Source organism: Pseudopipra pipra, chromosome 15, assembly GCF_036250125.1.
Source record: "Pseudopipra pipra isolate bDixPip1 chromosome 15, bDixPip1.hap1, whole genome shotgun sequence".
Lineage (NCBI taxonomy): Eukaryota > Metazoa > Chordata > Aves > Passeriformes > Pipridae > Pseudopipra > Pseudopipra pipra.
In genome coordinates this window covers 15991484-16010958 of record NC_087563.1, presented here as the reverse complement: position 1 = coordinate 16010958, position 19475 = coordinate 15991484, and the positions used below count along the sequence as shown (strand labels likewise).

The 19475-nt window shown below is 42.9% G+C and overlaps 1 protein-coding gene across 5 annotated transcripts in view; it reads right to left on the bottom strand.

Annotated features, from left to right (window-relative positions):
* Positions 1 to 18121, bottom strand: part of TRPC7 (transient receptor potential cation channel subfamily C member 7) — a 74577-nt gene extending 56456 nt beyond the window's left edge. The window contains exons 1-3 of one of the 5 annotated variants that reach the window (XM_064672170.1): positions 16777 to 17639; positions 16626 to 16730; positions 8045 to 8822 (exon numbers count right to left, since the gene is read on the bottom strand). In XM_064672170.1, the coding sequence (XP_064528240.1) occupies positions 8045 to 8822; positions 16626 to 16627 (780 nt within the window). In that variant the 5' untranslated portion in view covers positions 16628 to 16730; positions 16777 to 17639. Of the gene's footprint in view, positions 1 to 8044; positions 8823 to 16625; positions 17643 to 17914 lie in introns of those variants that run through there. The other 4 variants (XM_064672171.1, XM_064672173.1, XM_064672172.1 and 1 more) reach the window with 4 other exon arrangements.
* Positions 18122 to 19475: the final 1354 nt, after the last annotated feature.

Below are 19475 nucleotides of genomic sequence, written 5' to 3'. Positions count from 1 at the left end.
TTGCTGTGTCACACTGAGAAAATTCTCTCAGGAGAATGGGGGGTGTGCAAGGACAAGCTCAAAGCCAGAGGAGCTCTGTACTCATTGCAGAGGATCCAGTGACTGGGATGGAAAGGGCCAACATGCCTTTCCTTTCAAACAGCTCTGCTGCTTCCTTAGGTGACACATTCCCACTGCTCTCCACTTCCCACTGAGCTGGTGAACCCACACGTTGTCCCACTAATGATTCTAAGGGGATCCCAGGTTATTTGATATTTTTATGGTCATGTCTGCTGTTCCCCTGCACTGCAATCCTGCTCTGGGGATGTTGTGTTCAGTCAAGCTGGAAGCACCAAGCTGTTAAGTGCTACAGTTGCAATGTTGTTCATCCTTAACTGAGCAGGACTAAAAATTACTTCCCAGGGAGCTGTAAAAGGCAATAAACATTGCACTGATGGTGGGCAAACCGGCATTGGCAAAAATCTCACTTGCAGCAGCATCACAGGAAACAAAAGTATCCCAGCTGTACTCTCTGGGAGGGTCAAATATTTCCAGGGTTGCATCTGTCTTGCCATCTCCAAATGTCAAAAGTTTCCTCCAATTTTCTTTTTTTCTTTTGAGGGGACCAAAACCCTTAAGGCATTAATTAAACTATTAAATTTTCTTACACTGATGCATTGTCTATGCTTTGATGTGTAAAAGAATCTTCTTTCCCCTCCAGTCTTTCAAAAGAGAGACATGGGCTGGTTCCCCTGGGAAAGCCAAGAGATCATTTTCCTGCAGAAAGTATTTTGGCAATTTTTAAAGAGGTTTTCTTTTTTTTTTTTTCTTTTTTTACTAAAGTTGGCTGGGAGATTTTAACAACAATGCCACTCATAAAGTGATTAAATAACCCTGTAGGCAGTGGACATTACCCAATTTTATGTGACTGCTCAGTGGCTCGTACCAGGGTTACAACTTCCATGAATAATGATCTTACTTTTTCCAGCTGTGGATTGTAGATGCTGAGTTATACCTTTCACTACGAATCACAGCATCTGCTACTCTTCCTGACTGCAAATAGACACAGACAGATGCTGAAATACCTCCCTACACAGAGATACAAATCTGGTTTTTTCAGGACAGCTCCAGGCCATCCCAGCTTTGGCATCGGTTCTGCACCCCCCTGAAAAGCTTTGGAGATTTTCTTCCCCTGCAACATTTGAAAACCATTTTGCTTGGGCAACGTGCCAGGCAGAAGAGGATTTAATCACACCACCCAAAAAAAAAGCACTTACAACAACAGCTCTCAAAACATAAAGGATATTTCTTAATGTATAAATATTTAAAGAGAACAATAAAATAGTCGCAGATTTGGTGGGTTTTAAGACCAGAAGGATTTTCTACATCCTTTTTCCACAGTCTCTGCTGTATATCCATGCAAAACATTGCAATTAATTAATTTAGCTCTCAAGACAAAGTCAGTGCAGCATCTATTATTAGTGAATTTGTATCTGAAAAAGAACAGTGTAGAGAATGAGTTCCTTAAGCACAGAATGAGTCCCACTCACTGAGCCAAACACCAGTTTCACTACAAGGCTTAAATATATTCTCCTTCTCCCAAGCTATTTCCATTATTGCTTTTCATTTCCTCTCTTATTTTAATACCTAATTTGTTGCAACAAGAAATTAACCTTCTAACAATAGGAAATTTGTTTTCCTGTTTTACTGGGACTTAATTCTTTCCCTTCTTATGAGCTGGGTAATTGGTTGTACCTGTTTCTGCATTTGCTTTGGACAAGTGAAAATTGAAAAAAAAAAGAAACATAGGTTCTAAATGCACCTGTTTTCAAGGCAGTGGGAGAAAATTGGCTTGTAGGTGGGAGGGGAAAAAAAAAGATCAGGGGTTTTTTTAGCACCAAACCACATCCTTGACTCCATCAATAAGAAAAAATAATGTTCTCACTAAAGACTGACCTGGAAAATTTCATATCCAAAAAACTATCACTTGGGACTAGTGACTGTTCATATACTCACAGGTATTTATAATGGTGATGCTTCATTTTCTAAACAGGCACTAGGTAAGTTGATGGTTGTGCAGGAGAAAATAAAAACAGTAGTAATAAAAGACAATGGACATATTCTGCCTGTCAGACCAAATTTCTCAAGTTCCCTTCTTCTTCTCCTCCTCAAACCCAGCTAAGTGAAACAAGGAGAAGAAGTTACATGAGTCAAAAGACACTTTTTTAAAAAATAAAAAAAACCTGTCTGGAAGAAAAAAATAGAAAAGAACAGAAATTCTTGAAAATTAAATGGAAATCTAAACAAAGGCCATATAAGCCCACTAAAGCAGCTTGTTGAACAAATAAATATGAGTCATAAAAGTATTCCCAAATATATCAGAAGCAAAATGTCTGCCAGAGAGCATGTTGAGGCCAGACATCATTAAGGGATTAAAGGATCAATGGGGCAGAGGAATTCTTCCCCAAGGAAGAATGGGGCAGAGCAGGAAAATTAAGTGACTGATTCACAGGAGTGCCCGTGGGGCTAATTAGGGAGGTTCCCACAACAATTTCTGGGTTTAATGAGAGATGAGCTACAGGCACTGTCTCCCACCAGTCAGTCCTAAGAGCAAACAAATCTGAGAGTCTGTTCAGTCTGGGAGAGTTTCTAAGTGCAGAATTCTAAGCAGAGGTTTTTTAGTGCAGCCCTGCTGGTGGTTTCCAAGAAATTTTCTCTTTCCAAGTCTGCTGCCATCCTCCATTCTCACAAAGTATTTTCCCTTTCTACTATTTAGCTTCTCAGTATTTTCTGTTATTTCCTATTTTTTATCACTCATTCAAAAAACCAACAGTCTAATAATGATTTTTTTAATCTCCAGCATGGAGCCAGAAATACCCAGAAAATTGCCAAGGTCATTTCTCTTAAGAAGTTTCAAGTTAAGCACTTCCTGTGAAGTTAACAATTTATAGGTAGGAAAAAAGTTGGGACTGACTTACTGGAGCAAGAGCCAGGAGTGGCAGATCATCCCTAACAGCTACAAGCCATGGAGTCTCCAGTTTTGCCACTAAGTCAGCATCATGAGAATTTAGGGATCTGAGACTCACCTGGGTGTGATGGTCACCTGCCAACAGAGGCTCTCAGCTGGGACCTGCTTTTGGATCCCAACCGCTTTTAGGGAAAGGACAAGAGTTAGAAGAAAAGTGACAGCAAGAAGCAAATAATTTAGAAATAAAACATGTAACACTGTAGTAGATGAACTGACAGTGTGGGTGGGATTGGAAAACAAAGACCACACCCCTTATGTCTTCAGGTGGTGGTTTGGATCCTGCCTTCAGTAATATTTTAATCAATAGGAGCTGAGATCTATTTACCACTCGTGGTTGGTGAGATCTGTTCTAAGCCTCCGTTGCGAGTCTCTAATTTGATTTGTCTGGATGGAATGGAATGAACTGGCTGACTTTCCTCATCACAGGGATGTTTCCTGACACACACAAGCGTGGGCTCTAATTTGAGAGCATGCAAGGCTGGAAAACAGACCTGGGAGTGAAGTGGGATCTCACCAGAAATGAGAATCCATGGTCACAGCTTTAGGAAGAGGAATCAGAGCTGTTATTCCGAGTTTCACTCCATTTCCAGGACAGGGACTGTAATATTAAGCCTGCTACTGCATTTCCTGCAGGCTGGTTGCTAGAAATTCAATCCCTCAAGGGTTTTTGACCGACATATAAAAATGATTGTGTTGACTGTGCTTCTAATATTCCAGTGTTAGAAATGAGTCCCCTGGCTGGGAACAGCTGGTAACTGGAGACATCTGCACGTAGTTGCACCCCAAGCTGACATGGGGAAGATGGATTTCTCTGGACCAGAGAGGAGAGCAATTCTCACAGCCTGGCTCAGGGGTGATGACTTGTTCCGAGGGACAAATCCTGGCTGTGCCATTCATACTGGAAGTGACATCAAGCTTATTTATACGAGCAAAACAAACAGAACCCACTGGTACATGACAGAAGGATTATTTGCTTTATGACTCAGGCCCAGGGTCTGCCAGGTTTGAAAGAAATTGGAGTGTACACAGATTATTTTTTTCTATTTGAGTAAAAGAGAGAGAAAGAGAGAGGAGAATTCCTCCTCTGTGGGCACTGCCAGGCTGACATTCAATGTGTTCTCCCTCAAAACAGCTTCATATTTTAATCATTACCCTAACATCAGTATTCCACCCTTCATGGAAATCTACAAAGCACATTGTCTTTGTCCTGTATTTCTGTTTTAACTGTGCTTTTGATTTTTAATTAAAATGCACCCCTCAGTTTCCCACCCAGCTGTTCTTGCAGTCTGCAGAAGAATGGTCACTAGGAACCCTCCAGTCCACACAGGATGGAAGGCTCCCCTCTCTTTCCCTCTTTCCAAGGGCAATACAGATGAAGGGATAATCCAGTGGACTAAATCAGCTCCCAGTCTGTATTGCCCTTTCTCCAGTGGATGTTGGTTGGTGCTCTCTTTAAACACAAAATGAAAACTGGAGAGAGAGAGAAAGTCATGAATTGGTTCCTAATTTTGAGCTTTGGAGTGGGATATATAAAAATGGCAAAGCACTTAATTGAGGTTGTTTTTTTCAACTTGGAATGCTCCCACTGCAGAACAATATCATGGCACAAAGACCTACAGACACACACAGGGACTCTGACTTTTACTTCTCTGTTTTTCTGAAATGTCAGGAATCCACCTCTCAGAGATTTCCTACTCACCCCATTTCTACATGAGTTGCAATCACATTGACAGTATTTTCAGTAGAAACAACCAGTGTCACATTTTTCATCTTAATTTGGGAAAGAGTGCTTTATTTATTTCTTGTAGACTCCTTTCAAATCTTTCATAGCAATGTTTTTTTCTCCAATTTATAAGAAAACCTTTTTGCAACGTTTTGCAAAGCTGTTTCATTAGAACTGCAGGGCAATTGCTGAATCTCAGCAACTTAGGGTGAGAACAAACTATTCAGCTTCTGCTGACAAAAAAAAAAATTAATGGATAAATTGATTTTCACCCAGAAATCTTCACTGGAGTCTCTCTCCAACTGTGGCCAACCACAGCTGATGTAACTTTTCTCCTTCAAAGTGGCTGTTTTGTTTCACCTTTCATACATGTAAAGAGGCAACTTGCCTAAAAAAATCATGTTCTCTGAAAAACCCAGCACATGCATTTTCATTTGGATGTGCAGGAAGGTGCTATTGCATGAGATATTTAGGGCAGCAAGCAGCAGGGAGAGGCACAGCATTTATATTTTAATTAGCTCATGCCAGGAGTTTCTTCAGAGGTTACTAAATTACTATTTGTCCACCTACATTATTAAAATCTTGTGTCTTTCCACTTCAAGGACTCTTTGTACTTCCTGAGAACTGTGTTGCTGCGATTGCATATTGTTCTTAAATAATGTTCTTAAATAATGTTCTTAAATAATCCCAAGCGATACTTTTATGAATCCATTCCGTGCCAATTGTAATAATGGAACTTTAGCAATTAAAAGATAAAAATTCTAGGAAAGCACTATTTTAAACACAAAAAAGCCCTCCAGAGCTGGTTTGATTTAATAAATATTCGTCATGTGTGGGCTTCTTAAACACATTTTTAGCAATTGTGTTCTTTTCTCAAAATAATTTCTCAAATTGTCCTGCTCTATGAAAAAAGCCCATTGTTTTATCTATTTCACATCACACTGATGATGTTAACAAAGACAAATATTTTTGCATAAATACATACCTCTGAGGGTTTTTTTTGCTACAGCAAGAACACATTAGAATCTTGAGAAATCTCTTATTTCTGGAAGCATTTATATACTAAAGGAATGCGACCTCTTTGAAATAAACTGGTGGTGTGGGCACTTCTGAGGTACTTCAGTGCCACAGGTGTTGCACAGAAACACAATTCCAATTCCAATAAGGCAATGGAATTGGAAAACCTTCCTGGAAATGCAGTAATTTGGCAAAGGGTTTCTAATGTTTGGTTGTTTTTTTTTCTGGTATTGATTTATTGCCATCCATTTTCCAGTGCTGGGGAGATACAACCACCACAAGACTATCCAACATTTCCTTGCTGCTTTGCTCCTGAAGGATTCATGCCCCTGCCAGTGCCAGTCTAGACCCTGCTGGCAGCTCCATGAACAAAAGGAAGGGTTCTGGTAGAGATCAATTTATTTTTCTGCAGCAAGACACTTCTCAGAAGTGACAGCCATGCAACACTTGGGCTGCTCACAATATGTAGTTTTCTACTGAAAACAAGCTGGAATATTAATGAGATATTAATGTTAACTATGGGTGTGAGCCTACAACATTGTCCCACTGGAGCAACACTCACTCAAGCAATCAGATTCACTGAAGTTGCTTCATTAAGACTGAATTCAAGTCAAACCTTCCCTTTCAACTATTGTTGCAATTCTGCTGCACACAGGTAAAAAGAGTTTGTAAAGTTTTGCCCCGGTTTTATTGCCAAAAGAGCTCAGTGCTTTGGGATTCTTTTCCTGTTAGAGAGTTACTGAAGTGTTGCAAAGCCTGAGAATATGTTTTCTTCTTACTTTTAAATTGGAGAGCACAGGGGCATAGAGCCGTTTAAGTTGGGAAAGCCCTCTAAGATCAAGTCCAACTGTTCACACCAAGGTCTCCACTAAACCATGTCCCAGACTGCTCCATCCACAGCCTTTTAAATCCCTCCAGGGATGGCGACTCAGCCACTTCCCCGGGCAGACTGTTCCAGAGCTTGACAACCCTTTCGGTGAAGAGATTTTTCCCTATATCCAATTTAAATCTCCCCTGGCACAGCTTGAGTCTGTTTTCTCTTGTCCTGTCACTTATTACCTGGGAGAAGAGACTGATTCCCCCCCGGCTCCCCCTCCTGTCAGGGAGTTGCAGAGCCAGAAGGTCCCCCCTGAGCCTCCTTTTCTCCAGGCTGAGCCCCCCCAGCTCCCTCAGCTGCTCCTGCTGCTCCAGCCCCTTCCCCAGCTCTGTTGCCCTTCTCTGGACTCACTCCAGCCCCTCAATGTCTTCCTTGGAGTGAGGGGCCCAAAACTGAACCCAAGTCTCAAGGTGTGGCCTCACAGTGCCCAGCACAGGGGGATAATCTCTTCCCTAGTCCTTTAGAGCAAAGAGCTCCAAATCCTGAAATGGATGCTTTAACACATGATTACCTTCCTAAATTAAAAATAATGTATTCCTGGCAAGAATCTTACCCCAGGTAACTCACAACCTAGGCTTTATTGTCCCAGAGTCACTGGTCATGATTGTAGCTGCACAACAGTCATGAGTCAGAAAACAGTTTCATGTTGATAACTGAGCCACTGAAAATGAGGTTTTTAATGACTAATTTATTTTAGAAAGAGAGACAATGCTATTTATGTCATGTAAATGACTTAGAGAAATAATTCAAATGACATTGGACATTTACAAAATCATTATGATAATGGGAATCTTGAATAACTTGTAAGAGTTCCACAAGTTCCACTGTTATGTTTGGCATGACTATAAATTTCATAACAATCTCTTGATTGTTTCTCTTTCCCTTTTTTCATGAAATTCATCATATACAGATGCAGTACCAAACCATTAAGATGCAATGCAATTTAAATTATTATACAAAGAAGCAAAATTGTTTGATTTATACCTTTTATCCTTGTAACAGAATTAGATGTACTGGATTCTTAACCATTAAACCAGGTTCTAGAGCTCTGCCTCTAAAATAGATTGCTCAGTTAAAAAGACTTACCTTTCTTGCAAGGAATGAAGCTCCATTTTTGGAATAATCTGAGTTTTATTCCTGCTGCAGACTTGGGATTCTAAGCAACCACAAAGTGCAACATAGAAACTCCAAGTAAGGGTGTTTCTGCTATAATATGCAATATTCAGTTCCAAACATTTATTAACTGGAGAATGACAGTGATCTGAATCTATGCATAGATGACACATCTGGCAGCCTCTGCCAGTCTCTCTCACTCCCCCACCCCCTCAAACAGCAACCCAAAATTCGATCAAACATGTAAAACAAGCAATAAAAGCCTGAACATTTTCAGCCCGAGGAAAAAGGCACAGTGGGAAATTACCTTAAATTCAGTTTCAATGTTGGCTAGCCTGGCCAATTCATTGCTTAGCTCTAGGGCAGTAAGGACAGGGTCTTCACTGGAAAGGGACAAATAAGCAGCACTGGCTAATCCTTTGTAGGCGTTCATTCTGGAGCGGGAGTGGCTAAAGGAGTCTTTCCTCTGCTTCTCGATACATTCATTGCACTTGCAAAAATAGTCGTGCGGCCTCTCGATGCGCGCGCCTTTGAGGAGCAGGATGTGAACGATCTCGTACTCCTGGCAGTGGGCGGCGAGGATGATGGGGGTGATGTCGTGGGAGAAGCGAGTCCCGTCTTCGTCGTAGGCGTAAAAATCGTCGTCTCGGAGCTCCTGCTCCAGGGGGCTGAGCGTGAGGCGCTGCCCCTGCGCGAAGGCGGGGTGGTTCAGGATGGCCTCCACGATGCGCACGTAGCCCTTGCTGATGGCCAGCAGGAGGGCATCCCCCACCCGGGCCAGGTTCTCCTTCTTGAGGAGCAGCTCCGTCACCTCCAGGTGCTCGTTGCCCACAGCCAGCTGGAGGGCGTTCTGCCCCATGTAATCGACGCAGTTGAAGTTCAAGGTTTTGGATTCCTCCAGCATTTTCCGCACCACGGGAATGTTGCCATACTCCGCGGAGTCGAGGAAACGCTCCTCCTCCGCCGTGAGGCTGGTGCCCTTCTCGTTGAACATGTAGGCTGGGCCCCGGATGGCCTGTCTCCGGCCCTTCTCCCGGAGCGTGGTGTGCCTTCGGTGCATGGTTTTGGAATTGCTGTTCCTCAACCTGCGGAAAACCACAAAGGAAGGTTGGTTAAGAGAGTCATAATGTCACATTATCTGAAATAAGGGTAGAAATGTCTCCTAATGATCAGGTCTTGCTTGCTGGCTACTTAAAATCATTTAGGATACATGTAGATGTGCCTTCAACGCATGTTTTGGGAATTGCTGTTCCTCAGCCTGCAGAAAACCCACAAAGGAAGGCTGGTTATGTTCTAAGAGAGTCATAATTTCACGTAACCTGAAGTAAGATTAGAAATGTGTCTTAATGATCAGGTCTTGCTTGCTCTTTATGGTCTGAGCTGGCTACTTAAAATCATTTAGGACACACGTGGGTGTGCCTTCGATGCTTGTGTTTGGAATTGCTGTTCCTCAGCCTGCAGAAAACCACAAAGGAAGGTTGGTTGAAAGAGTCATAATTTCACATTATCCAAAATAATGGTAGAAATGTCTCCTAATGATCAGGTCTTGCTTGGTCTTTATGCTCTGAGCTGGCTACTTAAAATCATTTAGGACACATGTGGGTGTGCCTTCGATGCCTGTGTTTGGAATTGCTGTTCCTCAGCCTGCAGAAAACCACAAAGGAAGGCTGGTTACATTCTAAGAGAGTCATAATCTCACATGACCTGAAATAATGCCTCGTTATGTTCAGGTCTTCCTTGGTTTTTATGGTCTGAGCCAGCTACTTAAAATCATTTAGGGTACATGTGAAATAAAGATTAGTTTCTCAAAAACAGACAAGTTCTCCCCTGACTTGTACTTCTAGATTTCAACAAGGATTCTCAGCACATTCTTAACCAGAGAAATAGAAAAAAAATGTGTGAATGTATTATTTTCCATTTTTACTGTTTAGAACTTCATTATGTGGTATTTAGGAATAACATGCACAACATAATATTTCACTGAATTACTCTTCTTGAGTTTTGTCCTTGAGGACATGAGCCCTAAAGAAAGTTAGCAGGACTCTCCTGTCTATAGACCTTGGATCAGGCCAATAAATTACGCTCCATAAAGTTAAAAAGCAGGTTTCTAATTTAAAACCCATCATAACAAGGATAAATACATTGCATATCCTCCTGAGATTCAGCTGGTACAAGCAAACCACCTATTTATTCCCTGCTTTTTTTCATGCTACATAACACCATTTGTCTGTTTCCTGATCTAGAGCAGTTTAATGAATAATAATTTCTCAGTGAAATATAGTTGGCAGCTACTCCAAATACAGGTGCCCAAATTCAGGGCAGAATCTTGAAAACACAGGAATAACTCCTGATTTAGTGTCACATCACTCCCCAGTAAACATCTTTCAGAGAGGTGCTGCAGAAAGACAAAACACAGGTCTCTGAGCACAAGCAGAGGGCAGGACTGGAAGGGTCATTGGTTTCCCCACTGCTTATGTGGCTGAAATGCCTTCACTTGAATTTGGTGGGATGGAGACAAGCTATTCTTATTCCACCATCTCTGCAACCCCCAAAGAAAGCTGTGCTATGTGCAGTTGGGTTCAAGAGTGGGTAAACACTCTATTTTATAAAAATAACTGAAATCCTAAATCAATCTGTGCCTTTAAAACAGTCCCACTTTGCATTTGGTGCTGTCTCAATGTTGTGCTTCTTTTTTTTAAATTTCATTGCAGCAGCATCTCAACAAAGTCACAGTCCCTCTTTTAGAGTCCAAGCACGGGGAGTCAATCACCATCCTAAGGGCACAGAATGTGGAACCTGAGTAAAAAGCATAAGAACAACACCTCTTTCATGAAAAGCATTTGCACTCAGCCCAACAGCAAGTCCTAAATCACTTGAGGAAAATCTTCAGGAGCCTCTATGATGCTGTGGACAGATGTAACACAGAAGCAGGTGTTAATGCTCAATGGGTGGCAAAGGTTCCTCCTTCCCCACTCCATCTGTTCTCCAAGTCAGTTTTGACCTTCAGCCAGTGAAAAGTTCATGTTACTCTAAAAAAATACCACTGAAGTTGGAAAGTGCTGCAGCGAACGAGGAGAGGGAACAATGCCAGGAGACAAAGTGGAGCAGACACATTGCCTTCAGTAACAGGTAAGAAGAGAGTAAAGGAATCAGAAAGAACCTTGTGAAACAAAGGGGTATCAGAAACCCAAAATACCTGAAGTGCCAGGACACAGAACTTCTCAACGTAGCTGTTCTTGTGGAACTAACATGTACATGTGCATCTATCATTTTAATTCCTCACTTTTTCACTGATCTGGAACAGAAGGCCAGTACTGAAGAGTTTCAAACAAATTTTACAGCAAATTTATGGAAGTTACATTAAAATTTAAACCAATCCTAAGAAACCAATTCTGTGACCATACAAGGTTGAAAGAGAGGCTCATAATTAAGAACCTCTCCCCCTCAGCTTTGATGCATCAGCATAACAACGTACTAAAAGCTAGAAGGAACTGAACATATCAGCCCAGGCTGCACTGAGAGATAAAGTGCCACACGAATCTTAAAACTAATTCCTTCCAGCATGGTTTGAAGTTGAAGAAGGAGACAGAGAGGAGGGACACCAGAATAATGCAGGAGACATGTTAAGTGAATGAATTCCCTAGACTGCATGAAGTTTACTACTAGAGAAAACCATAACAGCTAAAAAATATACCATTAACATATTTGACAGGGAGGCAGAGGTCTCCAAAGCAGCAAAATGCCTGGGGTAGAACTGGGGTCCCTTTGAAGTCAATATTACAAATTTCATTGATTTCAGTGGTGTCCAAATTTTGGAAACCTATATGCACACACACACACCCTTGTCCCCAGCATTAGCTTTCATCTCAGCAGCAATTCCAGTGAGGCCAGGAGGAGTAACATGGTTAAAATAAAATATTTAACCATATGCACGAGTGCTTCTCTATCCTGGAGCTCGTGTCCTGAGCTATTCAAGGGAGCATTTATGTTTTAAACCTGCACTCAAGTCTTACTGAGTTCAAGTAAGGACTACACATCCAAATAAACATTTGTGAACTGTGCCTTCGTTGAGTGAGGACTGGCAGTACCAGAAAGCACATTACACTTTCACAGTCTGGGGATTTCCTGGATGTTAAATTAAATCTCTTCAAATATTAAGCAAAACAATGAGCTGGTGATGGCTTAAGGAATTGTTGCTGGGATCAAGTGGAAACCATTCCAGCTCTGGTAGCTGCTCAGTGGTGACCCAGGGGGTGCAGCAGGATTGCACATGCCTAAATATTTTAGGAGAGTTAACTGCAACAGCTGCCTCAAGCTGGTGCTTTTCTGATGTTAAAAAACCATGTAGGGTAAGATATTTGGCAACCATTTATTTGTTGTTGTATTTAAAGGTCAGTATTGGAAACAACTCAGAAATATCTATACTTTTCAGCAGTGAGGAACCTGCCTGTATTTTGTCTGATGTCCAAGTACAGCTCTTGATACGTTACTCTTTTTTTCCTAGAAAGCCTTTTCTCTTCTGGTATGTTATTATAAAGGACAACCCAAATAAATGGGACAGATAACCTTATAATCACATCCAAAGTAAACATAAACCCACATAAAATACTCCCATTGACCTAGTTCTAAGATTTTTACCTGAGAAAACAGGTCAAAGTTTGGCCTAGAGCTAATTCACACCTGTTTGTTGTATTTGCAATAACATGCCAAAAAAAAAAAAAAAAAGGACCTTCATTTCACTTTCTTCAATTCAGAGAGAACACTGGTTTCATACACAATTTCTAACAACAGAAATTCCACCAGGAAAAGAGAAAACAGGAAAAGCCAACTTGCCCTCCAAAACCAGAACTATTATCCAACCTTTATCTTGCAATAAATGTTCTGCAGGGATGTCCCCACAGCACAGAGTTGTTCTCACTGCCTGCACAGAAGGGCAAGAGCACCATCATTCACAGGGTTTCACCTCAGATGAATTATGACCCCCCAGCCCTGCTCGTCAGCAGAGATCAATATCTCAGCTATCACGCTTTATCATCTTTATAGAGAAGGGATGAATAAAAAATGATACTTTTAACTTGGAATAATTTAATGAGAAATACTCAGCTATCAAACCCTGGTCCGAAGAAAAGTTATAATTCTCCTTGACCCAAGCACTGAATCATGATAAAAGAAGTGCAAAGAGTAATGTGTGCAGTAGTTGAAGCTCTTGGAAAATGAACCTGACTGTAACGTCATGACTCTACTCAGCACCTTGTTCCACTCTGCTTTTCAGTTATGTGCAGGCAGGTTTAGAACTAATCTTACTTACTGAGTGTGTGTAATGTGCTCTCTTAAAAAAAGTAATTGTAACTTGATTGCATTTATCTCACCATTTTTATTTAAGGGTGCTTTGCATTGAATTGACTGTGGATTTGCATATTTTATTGAGACAGCTAGTGATCAAACTCATCAGGCACTGCAGTTAAACACTGTGTTTTTCTAGGAAAGAATGCCAAGCATGCAGTGTTGTTGGAGAGAAAATGGTCTGGGAAAAGAAAATTAAGAAACTCTGGGCCTGAGTACTGCTTTCCAGAGCTGAGGGAGCCACAGGATCTCTGGACTCCTGTGAGGAGTGGAGAAGAATAGCAATTTCTGAAAGGTGATTTAGCTCTTAACAAATCTTCCTCTGGGAGCATCTCAGTTTCTAATTAAAGTGACTAAGAGCAGGTCCTTGCAATTTGCTCTGACAGTGCTCGGTGCTGAGACTTCTGAGAAGGGAACAGGAGGTTTGTTCTGAATGTTGTGTCATTGAAAACACTCCAAAGCTGAAAGTCTCCTCCTTTTTTGCAACCACACTCCCTTAACTGGTCTGAGTGACATGTAGGACACAGCAGACATAGGATGGAAGTTGGGCTGCTTCATACTGAGCTTAACCCACGAATGTCCTTTCTCCTTGACCTTCCTTTCCACAGTGCTCCAGACTGTGCCATCCAGGACCTTCTGTTGCCTCTCTAGTCCCACCCAAGACCCTATGAAGGGAAAGGGCAGCCACCTGGAGCTCAGGCTTGGAGAGAATATTCAAAGGCCCAAGTGGCTTAAGAGGCTGAATTGGAGTTTTTACACATGGTTTTGAACCAGAACTTTAAAGGTGTGTAGAACAGGCTGAATAGTATCTGCTTGAGTTTTTAAAACCTCTGAAGTCTAAAAGGGTGTTGAAACCAATGGGTGTTAGGAGCTGCAGCAATCCTGGAATTCCCAGGTGATGACAACCTTTCCTTGTCTTAAAGCCTAAGAATTTAGGAGAGCAACTACAGAGGCAGCTTCAGAAACTTATGCTCTCTGACTACACTTTGGGTTTGCTTTCACTAAGTGGAGAGAGTTTGGCAGGAGTCTCCCTGTGCCCTTTCAATGGCCCTCCTTTGTCCAGAAACTACAGAAGAAACTTAGGATATGTAACCATTACTGTGCTCTATAAGCAACCCTCAGAGGAGGCTTTGATGAGACGTGTACTCTGTCTTGTTGAAAAGGAAATTTAAGTTTCTGAAAGCCATTTTGGAAGCACAGCTCTTGGCTCCTGCAGAGTCTCAGAAACTGTCAGGTTGACACTTTACTTATTATTTTTCTTTCTCCTCACATCAATACTTCTAAAAAGAATCAGGGCACATAAAGGCTGCAAGACTCCCTGAGGCCTCTTTGGAACTGACACAGCTCTTACACATCAAATGGACCATTTTTCTCTGTTAACCCTTGCTTCTAGACAGAAAACCTGGTCAGAAGGAAGGAAATTGGGTTCTACGAGCAAACAGAAATTGATATAGAGATGAATCAATTTAAAGGAGTAATTTAAACTGTTTAGAGTAAAAATAGCAGGATGTTTCATCTTTTAGTTTAAAAAATTGCAACATGTTTTTAGGTAAACTCCAAACTTCAGGTAAAGAGCACAGACTGAACACAATTGCATCTGTTTATTATCCTATATGCAATAGGCTACTGTGGCATTCCAAATGCTGCACAGGCATGTATTACCAGAGCCCTCTGATACCCTCTTTTTCTCCAATGCCTTAAACAGTTTTCTAAGTCTTACTTTAAGTCAAACTGTTATTCTTTAACACAAAATTTTTAACATATTGCTGACTTACTATATATACAGACTCAGTAGCATTTGGGGTGGTTGTCCTGATTAACAGCAGCTTATTCTGAAGTTTTCTGTGCTTTGAAAATCTTAAGTACTACTTCATTTATTCTTAAAATGTGCAAACCACCTATTTAATGCTGTCAGCAACAGAGTCATTCTCCTACACGAAGAGTTGTGTACATATCTAGGAACAATTAATAGAATTCTTAGCCCCATTCAGATATTCATTCACTTGCAGAGTAGTCCTACAAACCAGCTGCAGGAAGTAATATCCCCTCCCCACCATTCCCACAGCTCACATAGATCAAAGAAAATGAGGTTTCAAGGTCAAAATTTGAAAAGAGGTCTCTCTCCTTGTGGAAGTACAGGAGCAGCCAGCAAAACCACACCTTTCCAAAGCCCTTTAAGAAATGGCAGCATGAGAAACATCCAGGAAGACAAAACAGGCCTCTCATGTCATCAGAGGATGCCAATCAGTGATAGACACCAACACTGCCTGTCATGAAGCATAAAGTCTGAGGCCAACAGCCTAGAAACATTGAGGGCAGACAACCAGCACCTACATTTTCACATCCTCCCTGATGTCTGTTAGAAAGGAGGTAGCTCTGCCTTGTCATTTGAAAAAAGGAAACGGAATTTGGCTTTCTCCCAGCTACCTTTCAGAAAAAAAAAAATCCACTGCTTTTCAGTGGTCTCACCCTTCCCCTTCTTATAAACCAGGCATCAGCATTTTATTTCCCATCCCAAAACAGTGTCATGCACTAATGCAAGACTTTTACAGCACGAGGGACGGAAAAATAACCACCTTTGTTTTTGTATTCAAATTCTCGTGTTATAACATGTGTAGTGTTTTGGTTTTTTCCTTCCTTCCTTCTTTCTCCTTAATACACGATTGTGAAATTGCCTGATTATTACAAATGTATCACAGAACACACGAGATAGATGTACCAAAATCATGGCTATTTTTACATTCTCTGCCATTGTTCATTCATTATTACGTTTGACTATGAAACGAACTGTGAGGACATGAACGAGTTCTACTTTTCTTTTTTTTCATCTGGCTTTGGGAACCAGGAACAATTCACCCTCACCGTTGAAGCACTTCTAAACTCAGGCTTGGATCATACTGAGAGCACAACAGAGAAATACCTGTTCATTCATAAATTTTTACTAGTGATGAGAGCAAGGAAAAATATCTCTAACTGTTCAAGCAGGGGGCAGTGTAATGCTGATTTTCAACAAGCAGTTCTACTAAAAAGAGAGAGGAAAGCTCTGAAAAGAACTAGTTATCTTGGTTCTGGCTGTATTTCATTTTCCCTATTGATGTACTCTTTTCAATGCTCACTTCTCATCATTATCTCAAGACAAGAAACAACGTGGAGAGAAAGACTCCTGACAACTGTTAGACCCGACAAGCTGCAACAGGCATGGTACAGTGTCCCACATTTACACTTCTCATTTTTCCTCATTTCCGAAAAAACAAACCTTTAAAAATTTCACCCAGCTATTAAAGGAGACAACAACGTGGCTCCAAACCATGTGGCTGGTGAGAAAGCACAAGCCCTCCCGGTTACCCCGAGCACGTTTGCACACATTCCGAGGGTGAGAAGCCAACACGACCTCACACGCAGCCACCGGCATCGCTCACACCACGCTCAGGCTCGGAGGGCACCGAGCGGCACCGAGACATCTCTAACCCCCACAAAACTTCCCGGTGACGGGCATTGGAGCCAGGGCACTTCTCGGAGGAGATGTTCACAGGGGCAGCACTTACATGTGCGCGTCGGGCCGGCTCCGGTCAGTGCGGGGGCGCGGCGCGGGCGCGGCCGCCCATGGCCCGCGGTGCTGGGGGACCACCGAACCTCCTCTGTCCGCGGTGCTGGGGGACCACCGAACCTCCTCTGTCCGCGGTGCTGGGGGACCACCGAACCTCCTCTGTCCGCGGTGCTGAACCTCCTCTGTCCTGGTGCTGACCCTCCGCTGTCCGCGGTTCTGAACCTCCTCTCTCCGGTTGCTGAGCCCCCTCTGTCCGGGTGCTGAGTCCCGGCGGTGCTGAGCCCCCTCTGTCCGGGTTCCGAGTCCCGGCGGTGCTGAGCCCCCTCTCTCCGGGTTCCGAGTCCCGGCGGTGCTGAGCCCCCTCTGTCCGGGTGCTGAGCCCCTCTCAGCGGGGCCGGACGGGGCGGGCGCTGCCCGCGGTGCCGCAGCCGCCGCCGGCGCGCTCCAGGTGGTGCCTCATCCTTGTTCCCTCTGCCCGGGCACAGCTCCCCGGGAGCGCCCGGGATCCGCTCGCTGGAGGAAGAGCCGGCTGCGAGTCTGGCATGTGAGTTGCGTTGTCCTGCCCTTCTTCCCTCCCCCTCTTCCCACGCCGTTGTCCTCCCGTTGGCGTGGATTCGATGTGGTTTCAGCCGGAGCTGGAGGAGTGCCCTGAGCCCTCCCAGGGGCTGCCCCGGAGCAGGCGTGGCAGGAGAGCCTTCCCGGGGAAGGCAGGGCTGCCTCAGGCTGCCTCGAGGGCAGGGAGTCCGCTGGGGGCTCCCCCCCTCACACACCCCACTCCTGCCTCATCTGGCTGTGCCCCCCTCCGCTGGGAGTGCTCAGAGCTGCTTCTCCCCATCTGCCGTGCCCAGGTTCATTTTATTCCTTACCTAGGAGATCTTGTCTCCTAGGAGGTGGCAGAGAAGGGGTGTGTGCATCTGTGTGTGCCAGGAGTGGAGGGAGAGGGAGAACGAAGCCAACATGCAAAATAATCAGTCAATGCAATCAATCCCCTCCCTCGCACGATAGAGGAGAGCTGCCAGAGAAAAAACTTCAAACTGCATCCAGGAGCACCGGTGCACCATCCTGCACTCTATTCCACGTGGAAAGAGCAGGTGTTCTTCCCAGGACCACTGCCCAGGATGCCCCCACTGCCTCCCACACAGCTGCATTCCCACAGAGCTCTCCAAGCCCATGACCTTCCCTGTCCTTCCCCATCAGTGCAGCTCCCCTGCTCCCTGCTCTGCCTTAGCTGGTACAGATTCCTCCCCTCACCACACACCCCATTGCAGTTACCAAACAATGCCTCACCTGTCATGTCTCTGGGAGTTTAATCCTGGAGGAAACCCTCTGCTTGGAGAGGTGACTGTGGCAGGCAGTGCAGGGCTCTCTGAACAGCACACACTGGAGGATGGCAGGATGTTGATTAGCCCCAAGTTCTTCTCTCACCCCCTCACAGCACTGGCTGAACTGAGAGCACTGATGAAGAGGAGTTTTTTTCCCCATTTTTCAGTCTCAACCTGTGAGGATGAGATTTTCTCAATCAGCTGAGGGTGTTATTTCATGGAAACACCTCAGGGCACTGACCATTTAGCAAGGACCACTGAGAGCTTGCTGTGGCTGCTGTAGTGGCACCGTAAAAGCATCCCAGACCATGCCTTTCAGAAACCTCTAAAGACAGCTGATGAAGAACTTTCATCCCACATCCTTGAACAATTAAGTTACTTTCAGCAGCCTGAGCTGTGCTCACAATTGTGAGGAGGGTAAGTCTTTTACCACAAAGAGACTTTGTCCTAAGGTCCACCTATTAACTTTTTTTTTTAATAGATGGGAAATAGAAATTAGACAAAACCAACCTTTTAAAATTTATCTTATTAAATACAGAGTTTTTCCAGGTTTTCTGAAAAATATTAATTTTAGGATTGAGCATGGGATTGATTTGACTAAACATATGTCATCTTTCTCCTTCATGTATCCTGAAAAATATTCAAGTATGGGATCAATGTACTGCATTACTGCTCCATGTGTTTGTAAAGCTGCAATTATGTCTCATCCTTTCTAGGTGTAACTTCACTGGTGAAAATATTCACCACTTATATTTTTATGTACATTTTTTCCCTCCTTAAAAAAAAAAAAAGTAAAAACCCCCAAACTCAAGGTCCAGCGATGCTCAGCACTCAGTTATCAGGAGGACCTTCCTAGTAATCTTAATAATCAGCAATTTACCCACTCCATAAATCTGCAGCTGATAAAAGACTGACAGCACTCCCAGTTGCAATTAATTATGCCAGATTAACATATGGGAAGCAAAAAAAAGTGGGAGGGGAAAAAGGGGACTGAGAATGTCTGTTATTATCAATGCCCATTAAAAGTATTCAAAGTATTGTTGTAGGTTTCTGGTCACACATCTCAGAATTAGTGGAAACCCACAACTCCAGAACCAAGAAATCCTACACTTGGTTTTCTTACAAGATTTTTAGCAGAAGGTTCTGAACTTCTGAACTCCTGTGAGTTGCTTTTCATCTTGATTAACTTTGCATTTTGCTATTGCAACAGTTTCATGTGAAAAGCGTTTGCTGAGAAATCTATTTCTAATATTACACAGAACAAAAGTCTTGTTGAATAAAAAATTATAGAAAACTTGTGGGTTTTTTCCTGCCAATCATCAGCTATTTGCACTGGTGTAGAGTGTACCAAAAATGGTCTTGCCTGGTTGGGGGCAAGAACAATTCTTATATGAAAGAATCAAGTTGTAATGGCTTAAACCACCACAAAAAGACTGAAGAAAGATCTTTTTTTTTTGGGAGGGGGGGAAGGGGGGGGAGATAAAATGAACAAGAAGAAAAAGACTCAGAAATCACGGTATTAAACT